The 15,562-nt window shown below is 39.0% G+C and overlaps 1 protein-coding gene across 3 annotated transcripts in view; it reads left to right on the top strand.

Annotated features, from left to right (window-relative positions):
• Positions 1–15,562, top strand: part of RELN (reelin) — a 372,425-nt gene that overhangs the window by 269,097 nt on the left and 87,766 nt on the right. For all 3 annotated transcript variants that reach the window (XM_036429656.2, XM_036429655.2, XM_036429657.2), the window contains exons 25-28: positions 2,345–2,553; positions 4,106–4,277; positions 4,741–4,941; positions 9,512–9,744. In XM_036429656.2, the coding sequence (XP_036285549.1) occupies positions 2,345–2,553; positions 4,106–4,277; positions 4,741–4,941; positions 9,512–9,744 (815 nt within the window). The remainder of the gene's footprint in view (positions 1–2,344; positions 2,554–4,105; positions 4,278–4,740; positions 4,942–9,511; positions 9,745–15,562) is intronic.

The raw sequence follows: 15,562 nt of genomic DNA, 5'->3' as shown, positions 1-15,562 counted from the left end.
CTCCCTTCCTCTCTGTAAAAAATCAATAAAATATATTCTTTTTTAAAAATTGAAAAACAGCAAAAGGGTCTAAAGAAATGGTTATTTTCAACTAAATATAGATTTGTTTTTATAGTGGCAGTTGAATTTAAAAGGTTTCAATGGGAGTTAAAAGGTGATGTTTTATGAAGTGTTTTTATAGGTTTTATTTTAAAGGCTCTAAAGCCTGGAGACATTTCCTTGAAAATTTGTTTTATTTTATCTAATCCCTTAAAGCAGGAAGCTATTTTAACCTAGAATGTTGAGGGGAAATTGGAAGCTATTTTACACATTCCAGGAATAGGAGATCCTTAACCTGTTACTCCAACACACGTGCACGCACACATTCCGTGTGAGAATACATCTACACATGCACACACAACTACACTGATCGTAGTGTAATAGGAAAACTAAAAAGCATGTGTCACATCAAACTCTAAATTCTGACACAAAGTTCACCAGGAGTCATTTTCTTTTTCCTTCCTTTAGAACAACGTTCAGGATTTCGAATCACTGAACAAAAGAAAGGGATTTGTGCTATTCTCTAGTTTAAAAAAATCTTCAGTGCCAAGCCAAGCACTTGTCCGATATTTTCCGCCATTTACAAAAATCCCACAAAACGCTCTTACAAAACCTCTGGAGACCAACACCATAGTCTGCTGGAAAAATAACACTGGCAGGTGAATTTCACAATAGGCCAATCACTCCACCAACTAATTGGCATAATAAGATTTTTTGTAATTCACACCTTAGACCTTTATTCTTCTGGCTTAGTTCCTTTCACATGCTAAGTTTCTCATAGGAGTTTGCTGGCTTAGAATTAACCAGCTAAATTCTGTAGTTTTTCTTCTCAAAATCACTCTTCCTGTAATGATCCTAAAACATGAAAATTCTAGGCCAGATTATAATAATCTCCGAGGTATTTCACACTTGTATTACTTCAAGTCAACAAGAAAAATCAAAAGCACATATAATACATTGAAAAAAGCATGTTAGTTTTAAGATTTCTTCAAATACATATTTAAAATTGAGCATTACAAATAGTAAGTTCCTGTGTCAGGATTATAATAATTTCAGTTTTTGTTTCCCTCTAATTTCCTATTGTGAGGGTTGGGAATCTCTTAATTGGCTTTAGATTTTTCAGTAACAATGTACTCCTTTAATTAGCCCCAAGTATTTCCCTGTGACTCATAACTGAAACCCTTTCTTAATTAACTTAGTGAATTTGAGTAGGGTTTAAATTATAAGTGTGAGTGGTGTTTTTCTCTAAACTGAGTATCCTATCTAGTGTTTCTTCCCAATTTTTAAGTGAATTTAGGAGCTCTCCGACACCATTTCAGAGTAGACCGTGGATTCGCTTTAGCAGAATCTGGGTGGGAGAATCTCGTGATCAAGACTTTTTTTAAAAAAATCTTATTAGCACAAACCTATTTACACAAAACAGCATGAGAAATCTTGTCAATTTCTATCTAACACCTTACAACAGGACTGTAACATGTAGGAGACACACTAAGTAAAGGAAACAAGTTGCTGGATTTGATGAAATTTTTAACATATGTAAGACACAAAGAGGCCATGTAGTGGTGGCAAAAACGTATTTAAATGGTCCCTCCCAATCTCTATATTTCCTGTGGGAGACAGACAGACAGACAGAGACAGACACACTGACTGGGAGCCTGAGAGACTCAAGTACCCTTTTGTTTTTTCAAGTTTCTATGTTAAGCCTGTTTCACTTTTATTCCCAAAACGGAGGAGGTCCAGGCATACCTCCTGGGAAGACATTCAGTGTGCTAGGCAAGTTTCATGCAAAATGTTATTTCATGCATTATCACGACACCCTATAAGGAAGGTATTGTTGCCATATTGTACCTTTGAGGAAAGTAAATGCACAGAAAGGTCACACAGCTAATGAGCAATATGAATAATGGGACTGAGATTCACACCCAGCTCTAATTGATCTCAGAGCATCAAATTCTCCCCGTACTCTGCCTGGGGGAGATTCACAAAACAAAGATTTGGAAATGTTTTCATTTAAATTAATTATATTTTATTTTTAAAGACTTTTGAATACTGGTGTAATTAGCAGTCCCCAAGGATCTCATGACCAGGTCTAGCAATCAGTGATATAGAGACTAATCTAATGTATTGAGAAACAGTGACCAGAACCAAAGCAGAGACATTTAAATGGCGCAACTGCTCCTTTCAACAATAAATGGTGACAAAATCGTCTCCAGGTAGTGCTAGCATGCTCATATGAAACTAGAACAACAAAATGCCCGGGATCTCCCAGATAATTGAAGCTGTGGTGTTTCTGTCCTTCGGCCAGGCTGGGAAAAGACAGCTGGTGAGCTGGGACCTGGATACTTCCTGGGTGGACTTTGTCCAGTTCTACATCCAGATAGGTGGCAGCGAGAGCGCTGCGTGCAACATGCCCGACAGCAGAGAGGAGGGCGTCCTCCTCCAGTACAGCAACAACGGGGGCATCCAGTGGCACCTGCTGGCGGAGATGTACTTCTCAGACTTCAGCAAACCCAGGTAACCACACCCTGACGGCCGCCCCGTGGTCTCCAGGAACGTAAAGATTACACTGTTGTTGAGGGTTTCCAAAATGACATTAACTTTTGCAAAAATAGGCGAAATCATAAATATCTGGTATGAATGATAGCCTTATATATAAACATTTCATTTCATTCAAGTTCCTGGACAGAAAGCATTTGCATTCACAGTTGAACTTTTAAAGAATTTGAGAAAGATGTGACTAGAAGAAAAGTGTGACAATTGACCATCCCATCTTCCCCACCAAGAAAACTGTGACATAGGGCTGCTCCAAGCATTTCTGGATTTTTTTAATACACACACAAAATATATTCATATGTTAGATATAATAGTAAACTATCCTTTTTCAAAAGTCTTCTTATGGCTGCACCCAGGGTTAGGCCTACACAGTACATGGATAAATCTGTGGAGGTTGGATTCTCTCAAATTTTTCACTGGCCCATCCCTGTTTTTATTTTGATGAATGGGGAATATATATTAAAAAAAAGTCTTAGATAATGACTGTCAAGGAGTTTGGAAAATTGACTTATGTTTAATACTAATATCAGGCAATCAGTGTATTTATACATGTAAATTTAGTTCTTTTACAATTATGTAGTTTTTTGAAATTTTGTATTTGTGCTTTACATTTTATAGTGTCATTAAAATCTCAAAGATATCACTTTTAGAGTATTCCTTTTTATAATCTCTGCATTTTTACTTTATAAAGACAGAGGTTTTTCTTACATATGTTGACTAATCATTATTGAACTTTAACATACTAAAGTTGTCCCTGTTTTGAATTTTATTACTGAACCCCCAATGGTTTTATTGGGAAAGAAAATTATTACTGAAGAATAGGTAGATTTAATTTTTAGACATTAAATATATTTTAAAATGTTACTTAAAATATAGCTATTTTGTACAATAGGGGTTCATATGTTTATTGTTTCAAAACATCGAGTAATTTAAATGTGATGTAACTTCTCATAATATAACAGAAATAGACATACTGACCAAAAGTATTTCTACTAAGGACACATGGGAGAGGCAGAAACCAAAGATGAGGCAACTGAGTAAATCAAGAAATAAAACATTCAGGGAGAAAGTCAGGCATGGTGAGTGGGAGATGGAACCTGGTGAGGTTCCCCAGTTCAGAGAGAGGGGATGGTAATGGTGCCAAACTGATTTTTTTTAAAAAAAATCCAATTTAAAATCATTCAAATTATTTCTCCAGGTATTTTTCCTAGGTATTTCTTTAAAAGGTTATGATCATTATTATGGTATTCAAAAGGTTTTGTTCAGTGAGTTGAACACAGTTGAAATATTGCCTCCAAAATCTATAGTTCCAAATGGGATAAACATGACCAGGAGGACTACACCTGCTTACAACTTTAAACCTCTTGTCAGACCTATTAAACTTAGAAATTTTTCAGAAAATATCAAGAGATCAAACACAACTAAACTTTCTCTTATTGCTATTCTTGTTATGTTAATATCTTTCTGCTAAGAAAGATATTTTCCTAACTGTAAGTGACTTGCTTTGATGCAGATTTATCTACCTGGAGCTTCCAACTGCTGCCAAGACCCCTTGCACCAGGTTCCGCTGGTGGCAGCCCGTGTTCTCCGGGGAGGACTACGATCAGTGGGCAGTCGATGACATCATCATTCTGTCAGAAAAGCAAAAGCACGTCATCCCAGTTGTCAACCCAACTTTACCCCAGGTATTTTTTCCATGTCTGAACTCCAAGAAGTCAATTATAAAAGTGCATGAGATTAAAGAACTTAGTGCTTGATACCTGAACGTGTAATATAAGTTTTCTGTGTTTGCACTTCATTCCTTTTATTTGCACTTAATTTTTGTTATCTCTTTATTCCACTAGTTCTCAGATTATTTAGAAGTAAGAAAACAAACAAAAAACTATGACCTTTGGCCAAGTCATCAAGCCTGATTATTAGTGTATTCATAAACACAATTAGATACACTATGACAAAATATTTTCAGTTGTTAAATAATCAGAAGAAAAAAATCATTGCAGCTAAAAAGAAATTAGTAAAATTAGAGATTCTGCTGTATTTTCTAGAAATACCAATGCTGCATGGCTCTGCATGTCATGAACTGAAAATTCCTTTCTTGTTTTCAGTTGTCAAATTGCCTTTCTGTGTTGTTTGTGTTGTTTGTATTAGAACTTTTATGAGAAGCCAGCTTTTGATTATCCCATGAACCAAATGAGTGTATGGTTGATGTTGGCTAACGAAGGAATGCCGAAAAATGAAACTTTCTGCTCTGCCACACCGTCAGCCATGGTATTTGGAAAGTCAGATGGGGATCGATTTGCAGTAACTAGAGATTTGACTCTGAAACCTGGATACGTGCTACAGTTCAAGGTACTTATATACAAACCTTTTCCTAGGGCAGGTCAAGGAGCAAAACATCTTCCATATCTATATGTGAAATTGACAAACAACACACAGCTTTTATATACTATTAAAGAAGGGACTCAAACAGAAGTTCAATAATCTTAAAAGGGCAAAGCTTTTCAGTTCCATTTTTTTCATGAGCCCTGAAGTTGTAGCTATGTAATTATATTTTTTAAGAGCTTGCGGACTTCTACTAGAAGTAAAAAGAAAATTGACCCTTGGGATTTCAATCTGATGGTGACTTACAGAATCCCATGCTTCTGAATGGTAATAGATAAGTTCTCCCTTTCAACTTACTAGTACTTTTAGGACTCATGAGTTATTTTATGCTTTTTACTATCGCATTTTCAAATAATTTGTCTTCCTTTGATTCTGTAAACTTTAACTTTATCATTGTCCTCTGAAAAACTTGTTCTTCAGCACTGGGATAGCATGTCAACATGTATAGCAGGTATTTACTTTGACAACCTCTTAGAAGCCTAATCAAAATTTCATTGTGTTTATGATAAAATCCCATTGGTGGATTCAGCGGTCGAAAGAGATGCAGTTTTAATGAACTAGCACAACTACATGGTCCTTATATAACAGCAGGATGCAGATGCTAAATAATTTACAAATGGAATTATTAAAGAGATCAAATGTTTATAGGCAGCTCTAAAATATAATTTCTACTGGTCTATAAACAAGGAAGTTGATTAGTGAACTGTTATCCTTCTCTGTTTAAATTTTAATGCTAAACTACAGTGGAAAAGCCATCAATAACTGTATATAACTCTATAATAATTTGTTGGTACTACCTAAAGTGATAACAAAATAACAGCAATAGCAAATACATTGCCAGCATACTATGCTGTTTCTCATCTGACACTTTTTTATTTAATGTCATAAAATGAGAATAGTAAACATGTGAAAGTCTGCAAGATGATATTTTGAAGTTTATAAAATCTAAATAAAGAAAACATTAAATGTATCAAGTATTTAAACAACCAATAAGAATGCATAATGCCTTAGAAAAATCTCAATCCTCAGATCACGCCAGCAGAAGACTATTGATTTATGACCATTAGTTAATAATATGGGCCATTCGAGGATTGACAACTAACATATATTTGGCATCTTTAAGAAAAACGTGGTGTCATTTGTAAAGAAATACACAATGCTGGTACTAGGTGCTAGAAATATAGAGGTTAAAAATATGGCTCTAGCCCTCAAGGATCCCAGAAACTAGAAAGTGAACCAGAAAAGTGAGCAGTCCCAGGACTATTGTAGTAGAAACAGGCTGTGATCTATGGGAGTACCTAGTATAGCACATGTGGCCAGTGATCCAGAAATGTTAGTTGAATAAAAGTGTGGGTGGGTGGGTGGATGGATGGATGGATGGATGGATGAAATTGAAATTGGAAATACAGAGTTAGATGAACAATGCAGGGGAGAAGAATTCCATTAGAGGGAACATAATGGGCAAATATATTAAAATAATGAAAGTGCTAATGAACCTGGAAATTTGGAAACTTTAACGAGTCTGGAAAATGCACCACAGAGGTGATAAAGTTGATCCTAATTGGCTTTACATCACGCACTAAGCCCCTTGTAAAGCCAAACAGATCAAGATTTGGCCATGAGGGGGGAAGTACCCATCAGGTTACAGGAAAATAGGGGAATAAAACACCCCCCCCCCAATCCCAAAGCCATACACCTCAGTCACTGACATCCCCTGGATCTACCCCAACCTCTACACCTCAGTCACTGACATCCCCTGGATCTGCCCCAACCTCTACACCTCAGTCACTGACATCCCCTGGATCTGCCCCAACCTCTACACCTCAGTCACTGACATCCCCTGGATCTGCCCCAACCTCTACACCTCAGTCACTGACATCCCCTGGATCTGCCCCAACCTCTACACCTCAGTCACTGACATCCCCTGGATCTGCCCCAACCTCTACACCTCAGTCACTGACATCCCCTGGATCTGCCCCAACCTCTACACCTCAGTCACTGACATCCCCTGGATCTGCCCCAACCTCTACACCTCAGTCACTGACATCCCCTGGATCTGCCCCAACCTCTACACCTCAGTCACTGACATCCCCTGGATCTGCCCCAACCTCTACACCTCAGTCACTGACATCCCCTGGATCTGCCCCAACCTCTACACCTCAGTCACTGACATCCCCTGGATCTGCCCCAACCTCTACACCTCAGTCACTGACATCCCCTGGATCTGCCCCAACCTCTACACCCTGGCCAAGGCAGAGGACTCCTCACTCAGTAGGGCATAAACTCCGCAGTGTGGGGCGAGAGGGAGTCCAGAAAGTGGGAGCTATTGCATTCCCTCAGTCTGGTGCCATAAAGAGGGGTATGCTAAACCCAAGAAAGATGATGTCTGTGGTGTGGGAGAAGGACTCAGCTCAGGGGGTTTTGAAGCTGTCTCTTCAGCTCTCTTCCCAGAGCCACAAACCTCAGACTGTCCTCACTTAACTCTATTCTGGTCCACCTTCCCTCGCCAGAGCCCACGGCAAGTGACTGCAAATGAAATTTTGTGTGTTGGCTCTTTAAGAGGGCACTTATGTCTCTAGTGGACTCCTGTCTCACCCTGATGGACAGAATCCCTGCTGGTTTTCACAGCTGGATATTATGTGGGCACATCTTCCTGGCACTTGGAAGCCCAGCATGGGGTTGAGACCCCACACTCCTCAGGGTGAACTTTTGCAGCTGAGATATCCATTTAAACCTTAGCTGCAGCTTTTTTTTCACATCTTGATACTTTCTGCCAGTCTCTATGTGGGTTATTCTAGAAATCCGTGGTTAATACACTTCTCTTCAGCTAGTCTTCTGTTGGTTAGTCAGGATGGTTGGTCTATAATTTAGTTGTGATTTCACTTTGGTCCTGGGAAGAGGTGTGTACCTTTCACTTACTCTATCACCATCTTAAGGAGAATATTAGAATCTTCTTTTGAAAGACTTGACCTCTCAAGGTCTGGTCCAATATTATTTGTCTATGGCCCTACCTTTCCTTCATCCTTTATTCTTTGGTCATTATTGTGGTATTTTGAGTCCCTACTTAAATGTTTTCTATAATATTTGAGTAGCCTTATTTGTAATCTTATACAGTAAAATTCTATGGTGGCTCCCAGCAACAAATGAAATAAAATATAAATAGATCATTCATATAAGATAGCATGTAATTAAATATCAGAAAGAGTGTTTGACCTTTATGATTACCAAAAGTATAAACTAGAACTAAAATAATTTATACTCTTGTTGAATTGGAAAGTAACTGTCTTAAACTGGAATAATATTCAGAGTTGTGGTAAAATTGACTCATTTGAAACCAATTGATTAAAAATGAATACATATAGCCCGGCTGGCATGGCTCAGTAGTTGAGCATCAACCTATGAAACAGGAAGTCACAGTTCCATTCCCGGTCAGGGCACATGCCTGGGTTGCAGGCTCAGCCCCCAGTGGGGGAGGGCATGCAGGAGTCAGCCAATCAATGATTCTCTCTCATCATTTATCTTTCTATCTCCCTCTCCCTTCCTCTCTGAAATCAATAAAAAATATTATTTTTAAATGAACACATATAAATTGAAAATTTAAAGACTGTCTACATTTTGACTTAATAATATTGTTCCTAGGAATTTATCTGGTGATTAACAAATCAACTGAAGAAAAAAAAAGATAAATTTTTGCAAAACTATAGATAATAGTAAAATAATATGTTAAATAAAAAGTAAGAGGAAAGTTTTATAAGTGTGATAACTTCTACTATATGAGCAAAATATATACTTCTTTGTAAAGATTAGAACAAGTATGTCAAACTCAAAGGCTAAATAAATAGGCCAAATAAACAAGGCATGTGGCCCATGGGCCACAAGTTTGACACACTTGGATTAGAAGATAAAAAATGGTAGTATGTTAGAGCATTGGGATTTAGGTTGCATTTTTAATGCTATTAATCCTATGATGACATTCCTCTACTTAAGTGCACAGAGCAATATTAATTTTATTTCTGGATTTTTTTGCTTATTTGATGCTGTGATTAAGCTCGTTCATCTAAGTTGACAATGGTTTCTTACTGGGCTTTGGCAAGAAAATTGAATAAAGATTTTTTTTTCCACTAAAGCAGAGAGGACAGCCCTCTCTTCAGGTAACCTTCATGTTCTGAAGAGGACAGCTTTTCATCTTCTGCTTCCCTCTGTTTGTGCCATCTGGGAAAGGAGAAGAAAGCATTCCTTGGCTTTTGTCCAAGGTTTTAACATCACGGATACTGTGCCTCTCTCTTTCCTCCTATAATCCCAGGAAATTCACAAAGTGGGCAACTGGTCCAGCTTTCTACTAAGAAGCACCTATTGTTTGCCTAAACAAAGATTTCCAGAACCTATGAAAAGGTCTTGGTTAAAACTGAGCTGCAGGTCTTATCATTATCAATTTAATTCGAACTCAGTAGAAAGGGCCCTGGCTACTGTGGCACCTCATTTGTTAAAGGTGACTTGAACTAAAATTGTGTATTCCTTCTGCCTTTCCTTTCCATAGCTAAACATAGGGTGTGCCAGTCATTTCAGCAGTGCTGCCCCGGTTCTTCTTCAGTACTCTCATGATGCTGGTATGTCCTGGTTTCTGGTGAAAGAAGGCTGTTACCCAGCCTCTGCAGGCAAAGGATGTGAAGGAAACGCCCGAGAATTGAGCGACCCCACCATATATCACAGTGGAGACTTTGAAGAATGGACAAGAATCACCATTGTTATTCCGAGGTCCCTTGCATCCAGGTAAAGTGACCTTTCTTATTATGTGCCATAGCTGCTATGTCTTGGGAGTATATACTTATCTCAATGTTTTTATTTCATGCATCTTAATGACCCAAACAAATTCATATAATCTAGCTTTATCTATTTAAGTAATGACTCTTGAGGAAAAGAATGCTGGAACAAAATTCCTAAAGTAGGGATGAGTGTCTGTGAGTGTGTGCATGCACGTGTACACACGTGACACATTTACACTAGTGAAGCAAATTCACTCACTCATGTATTCATCTGTTCAACAAATATTTATTGACCACTGTTCTAAGCACTGGCAGTACAGCCATGAACAAAAGATGTTAAAGGCTAAAGAAATTATGGCAGATCAGATTTCACTTTGTATAGATTTTTGATAAATTAATGCCTTCCTGTAAAGACAATTTGAAATATCTTGCAATATAAATGATTCCTTTATTATAGAATAAACTAGAAGCCTGGTTCATGAAATTTGTGCACAAGGGGGGCGGGTCCCCTCAGCCTAGCCTGCACCCTCTCCAATTCAGGGTCCCTCTACAATCCAGGACCACTGGCACCTAAATGCATCTGCCTGCCTGCCTCATCACCCCTAACTGCCCCCCCCCAGGCCTGGTTACCCCTAAATTCCCTCCTTGCTGGCCTAATCACCCCTAATTGCCCCCCCCCCCGCCAGCCTGGTTGCCCCTTACTGCTCCCCCTGCTGGCCTGGTCATCCCCAACTGTCCCCAACCAGCCTGGTCACTTCTCACTGCCCCCCTTGGGGGTCTGGTCGCCCCTCACTGCTCCCCCTGCTGACCTGGTCACCCCCAACTACCCCCCCCCCCCCGTAGGCCTGGTTCCCTCACACAGCCTGCTGCTCAGTAGTTTGTTCACCCCTTACTGAGCCCCTGCCCACCTGGTCACCCCATACAGCCTATTGCTCAGTCATTTGGTCACCCCTCACTAAAGCCCCTGCTGGCCTGGTTGCCCCACACAACCCGTTCAGTCGTCTGGTTGCGAAGGTTGCTTAGGCTTCTATTATTCTAGATGCATTGCTTGTATAGGTATGTTTATGCCAGGTAGAGTAGGTAACATAGAGATCAGTGTTTTTAACTCTGAAAGATAAAGGAACATTCTTCAAGTAGACACTTTTTAATGGAATCCTAGAGCATAACATTAAATTGTTATTTCAAAGCGTTTCTGTATGGAGCTGAGACAATACAGTAAGTGTATTAGCACTGCTTACTACTGGTGTGGTTTAATAGATGGTTGGCATACTCATTAGTGACATTCAGTAATATATTTAGCTTGCTTCATTTCTAAAATATGTAAGACTGTACTATCCCCATACTCTTTAAAGTTTGATAGTCTGATGAAATATGAATAAAATAAAGCTTGTGACTTCAAGAGCCCATTGTATACTTTGTCATGTTCTCTGCTTTATGAAAACATGTTTTAAGATGAGGCTTACATTAATTTGGGTCCCTGGGTGTCTACAAGAAGCAGACTTCCTGCCAATGTATACTGGACATATAGCATAATCAGGAAACAAGCTTTTGTTGAGTAAAGCCACTGAGATTGGGGATTGTTTGTTACCATAGCATAACTTGCCTCATCCTGACTGATATAATGATAAAAGCTTAGCTATCTATAGGAGTGGCTTATTCATAAAGTTCTTGGGAACTATTCTGTTTGTGAATCTTTCACCTAACTGATCAACTTTGCTCTGAATCATCTAGCTAGTTGTGTTCTGATTGTGTTCTCTTAGATGTGTATCCCTGAAAAAAATTACACCATAAACTTCAGTAGACAAACTTCCCATCACAGTATCAGGCACTAACTACACCAGGTCAAGGTATAGACATGGCTCCCTGTATAAGGCTCCTCTTGATCCATAGGCCTGTAAACTAAAAAGACAAATTATGTACCCCATTATTGGAAAGACAATGATCAGATAACCACAATAGAAACTCCCACAAAAAAGAAAAAAAAAGGTAAAGAATGGGAAGCACATAGTAGCCACTGGTTGTGGGAATTCTGAAGCCAGTAAGATACTTGTTACCTGCATCGCCTGCTTTCATGAACAATGTGCAGCACAAGAAAGTTTCCTTGATTAAGACAGTTCTGTTCTTTAATCTGTTGTTCTTCCCAGCTGCTAGTTCTACTCTCCAGTCTTCACCCGTTAAGACATCTTTCCTTTTCCATAAGAACATGCAGCTAAATAGCCATCTCATCCTGCTTTCTGCCCGTCTCAAGCTGGGCATGCAGCCCTTGTACTCCTTACCTCCACCACTCCCTTTTTGTCTACATGCTTTTCTGAAACTGTGGCCTAACCACAGCTCTTCCAAAATATACAGGTGCAGCACTCTACGAAGTTGGGGAGCTTTGGGCAAAGGAGATCTTTGCTGCAATTAGTAGAATATGAGGGTGCTGGAAGATATCACTAGAAAGTAGTCAACAGAATCATAAGCCAAAAACCTAAATCTGGTTTGAATCCCCAAAGCCAGATAATATTAGGTCTAGTAATAATTAATGTCGTTTTCTAATACTTTTTTTTAAATCGAATTTATTTAAACAATACAACAAAATTTAATCAACAATATAGTTGCCGTTGTTTTCTACTACTTGTGCCCAACGCTCAGGAAGCATTTTAATCCCTCTGTTGTAAAATTCTTGTGATTTTGATGCAAAAAATTCGGTCAATGCATTTTTGAGGCATTCTTCATTATTAAATTTTTTTCCAAGAAGAAAGTTTGGCAAAGAATGAAACAAATGGTAATCGGAAGGGGCAATATCAGGAGAATATGCAGGTTGAGGGAGAACTTCCCATTCCAACTGGCGCAGTTTTTCAGCAGTGATTCTTGCAGTATGCAGTCGTGCGTTATCGTGGTGAAGAATTACGCCCTTCCGATTAATCAGGCGGGTTCTTTTTCTCTTAAAGCTTGGGCTAACCTTTCCAATTGGGCACTATACCCTGCACTTGTAATGGTTTGGGTAGATGGTAAAAGTTCATAATGAAGAATTCCTTTAAAATTCCACCAAACACACATCACTTTTTTCGCATGCAAGTCAGGTTTTGGCGTGGGCTGCGGAGCCTCATTTTTGTCCAACCATTGAGGCCGCCTTTTCAAATTAACATACAGCACCCATTTTTCACCTATGGTTACATTTTGCTCTAAAAACGGCAAACGGTTTTGACGAGAGAGGAGCGAACTGCAAATTGTGACTCTTTGATTACGGTTGTTGTCGGTCAATTCATGAGGAACCCATTTTCCAAACTTTTGGACTTTGCCAAGTGCACGCAATTGATTGGAAATTGTTTTTTGTGAACAATTTAAAGTTGTCGCAAGCTCTTGTTGGGTAATTTGAGGATTTTGCACCAAAAGAGCTTGAAGAGCTTCTTGATCAAAATTGGACACACGGCCTCGACCACTCTTGTCATCTAACGAAAATTTCCCTCGCGAAATTTCTCAAACCAACACTGGCATTTTCTGGCGCTAACTGCATCTTGACCAAGAGCACTACAGATGTTTTTTGCAGCCTCACTTGCTTTTCTTCCTAATTGGAACTCGTAAAGCATGCAGTGCCGAATATGCTCTTCATCCACCATCTTCTTAGCCCTAGTTTTGCAACAAAAACCAAACCAAACACAAACTTTTTCAAGCAAAACTTGTTAATTGCACTTCACACGTTCTGTAGATACCACGTGTTTGAAGGTTATGTCAATACAAGTCAATGCCAAGCAAGATTTTAAACGAATGTTTAAAAACGACATTAATTATTACTAGACCCGATATACAGTGGAATCCGAAGCTGTAGTCTGTTTGGCATTGGGTGAAATAATCCAACTGGTAAAGCCACAAGTGAGAAATAAGAGAAACTTGTCCTTAATATCACAAAGCAAGCCAATATTTTGAGGCTACCAATGTATCAATATTTTCTTGGACCTCAGCTTTTGGAAGAAGAAATATTGTTCATTAGAATCCAACTTCCTGGTTAATTTGAATACCATCCAGCTTATTGGTTGATGGCATTTCTGACCGAGAGCTCTCTACTAGAGAATAGTAAATATGTTTCTACTTTAACCCAAGTAAATGAGCTGTTGTTGTTCCTTCTGCAATCTGTTAAACTTAGTGATCTCCAAATACAATGTTGGAAAGCTGAGAATTCTAAGTGTAAAAATTGTCAAAATTTGGAGCTATTTTGTGAGAAAGCAACATGCCTATAATAGTTAGTAGAACGTTGCTCTTTCACAAATAATTCTAAGCTAACTTTCTCAAAAGGAGCAGTTTGTACTCATATAAATTATCGTGGTTCTTGCCTACAGAGGAGACATTGACTGTGGTAAATGTATGCCAGTACATCTCTCCTGCCTCTCAGCAATATCCCCAACCATACAGTATGCCATGCAACCAGCTGTAGGTTCCTCATGCAGAATGCAAAAAAAAAAAAAAAAAAAAAAAAAGTTTATATATCTGGGAGGGCTAGAAATAGTTGCTTAGTAATCAGCAGAATGTCCCCTCCACCACTTGTGTACCTCTGTGCTGGACAAGAAGGTGCTTCCTTGTTTGAGAGGCAAACGCAACCTTCTCTGAAGTGTGGTAGCAAAAGAGGGTGCTGTAAAAACCAATTATCCTGGTCACTCAGGCATCCTCCAAACAAAGGTAATTGATGAAGGGTACAAAGATAGAATCTCCTCTTTTATGTCTTCCTTATCTGAAACATGCAAAGGGGAAGTTTTGTTCAGTAATTTTTAAAAAAATGTATTTTTATTGACTTCAGAGAGGAAAGAGAAGGAGAGATAGAAACATCAGTGATGAGAGAGAATCATTGGTTGGCTGCCTCCTGCACGCTCCCTCCAGGGGATCGAGCCCTCAACCCAGGCATGTGCCCTTGACAGGGGACCGTTCAGTCGCAGACCTATGCTCTGTTCAGTGAACCAAACTGGCTAAGGCTGCTCAGTAATTTAAGTAGTCAAACCACACTATGGTTTATTTCTAGTAAAACTGCATAAGATTAAATTCTGTGTTTTCCTCAATCATTACTTCCTTCAGACCTTCTTGCCTCTCAAGTCAAAGGCCTCTGTTACATGCCCCCATAGCTCAGTGTCCTGCTTATTGGTGATAGTTCTCAGAGTTGCTAATTCACATTTCTTTGTGCAGGGGTTTAATTAAGTCTGTCTCCTCACTCAACTGTGGGCTATGTGAAGGCAGGAACCAAATTCCCTGCCGGCCTGATCGCCCATAAATGCCTCTTCTTCAGCCCCTGCCACCGTGGCTTTGTCCAGAAGGAATTTGGATATCCGGAAGATGTCCAGTCAATCCGGCCTAATTAGCATATTACCCTTTTATTAGAATAGATTACAGGACTCCAAGAATCAAATAGGTCAAGGTGCCCTTCATCCACTATCAAATTACCAAGGCTTCTAGAATTCTACCTAAAGGTTGGATTCTTCAACCTTCTGAATGCCTCTGGGGTTTCCCCTTCTACGAAGCAGAGATGCCCAGGTGGGAGGGCTTAGGTAGAGAAAAGAATGTGTTCTTACCTCTTTTTTTCCCTACTTTCCATGGAGTAGAAGCTATGGATCCATATGTCTCTGGATTTTATTATAGAAAAATAAAAAGGGAAGACAAGTATGACTTCTAATCAAATAGGACATATCAGGGAATTGGTATGTTTTCTTCTTTTATTATAGATACACAGCCTATATTTTGGAAGGGACACAGAGCTCTTAACATTTTCCTTAAGAGTAATTTTCAAAAGTTACTGTTCATTAATTCCGTTTACTTCTTTTGAGAGGGAAAATCTCTTCACAGCCTAAATAACATTGCAA

This window comes from Pipistrellus kuhlii, unplaced genomic scaffold (assembly GCF_014108245.1).
Source record: "Pipistrellus kuhlii isolate mPipKuh1 unplaced genomic scaffold, mPipKuh1.p scaffold_m20_p_10, whole genome shotgun sequence".
Lineage (NCBI taxonomy): Eukaryota > Metazoa > Chordata > Mammalia > Chiroptera > Vespertilionidae > Pipistrellus > Pipistrellus kuhlii.
This window is presented reverse-complemented; position numbering and strand designations above follow the sequence as displayed.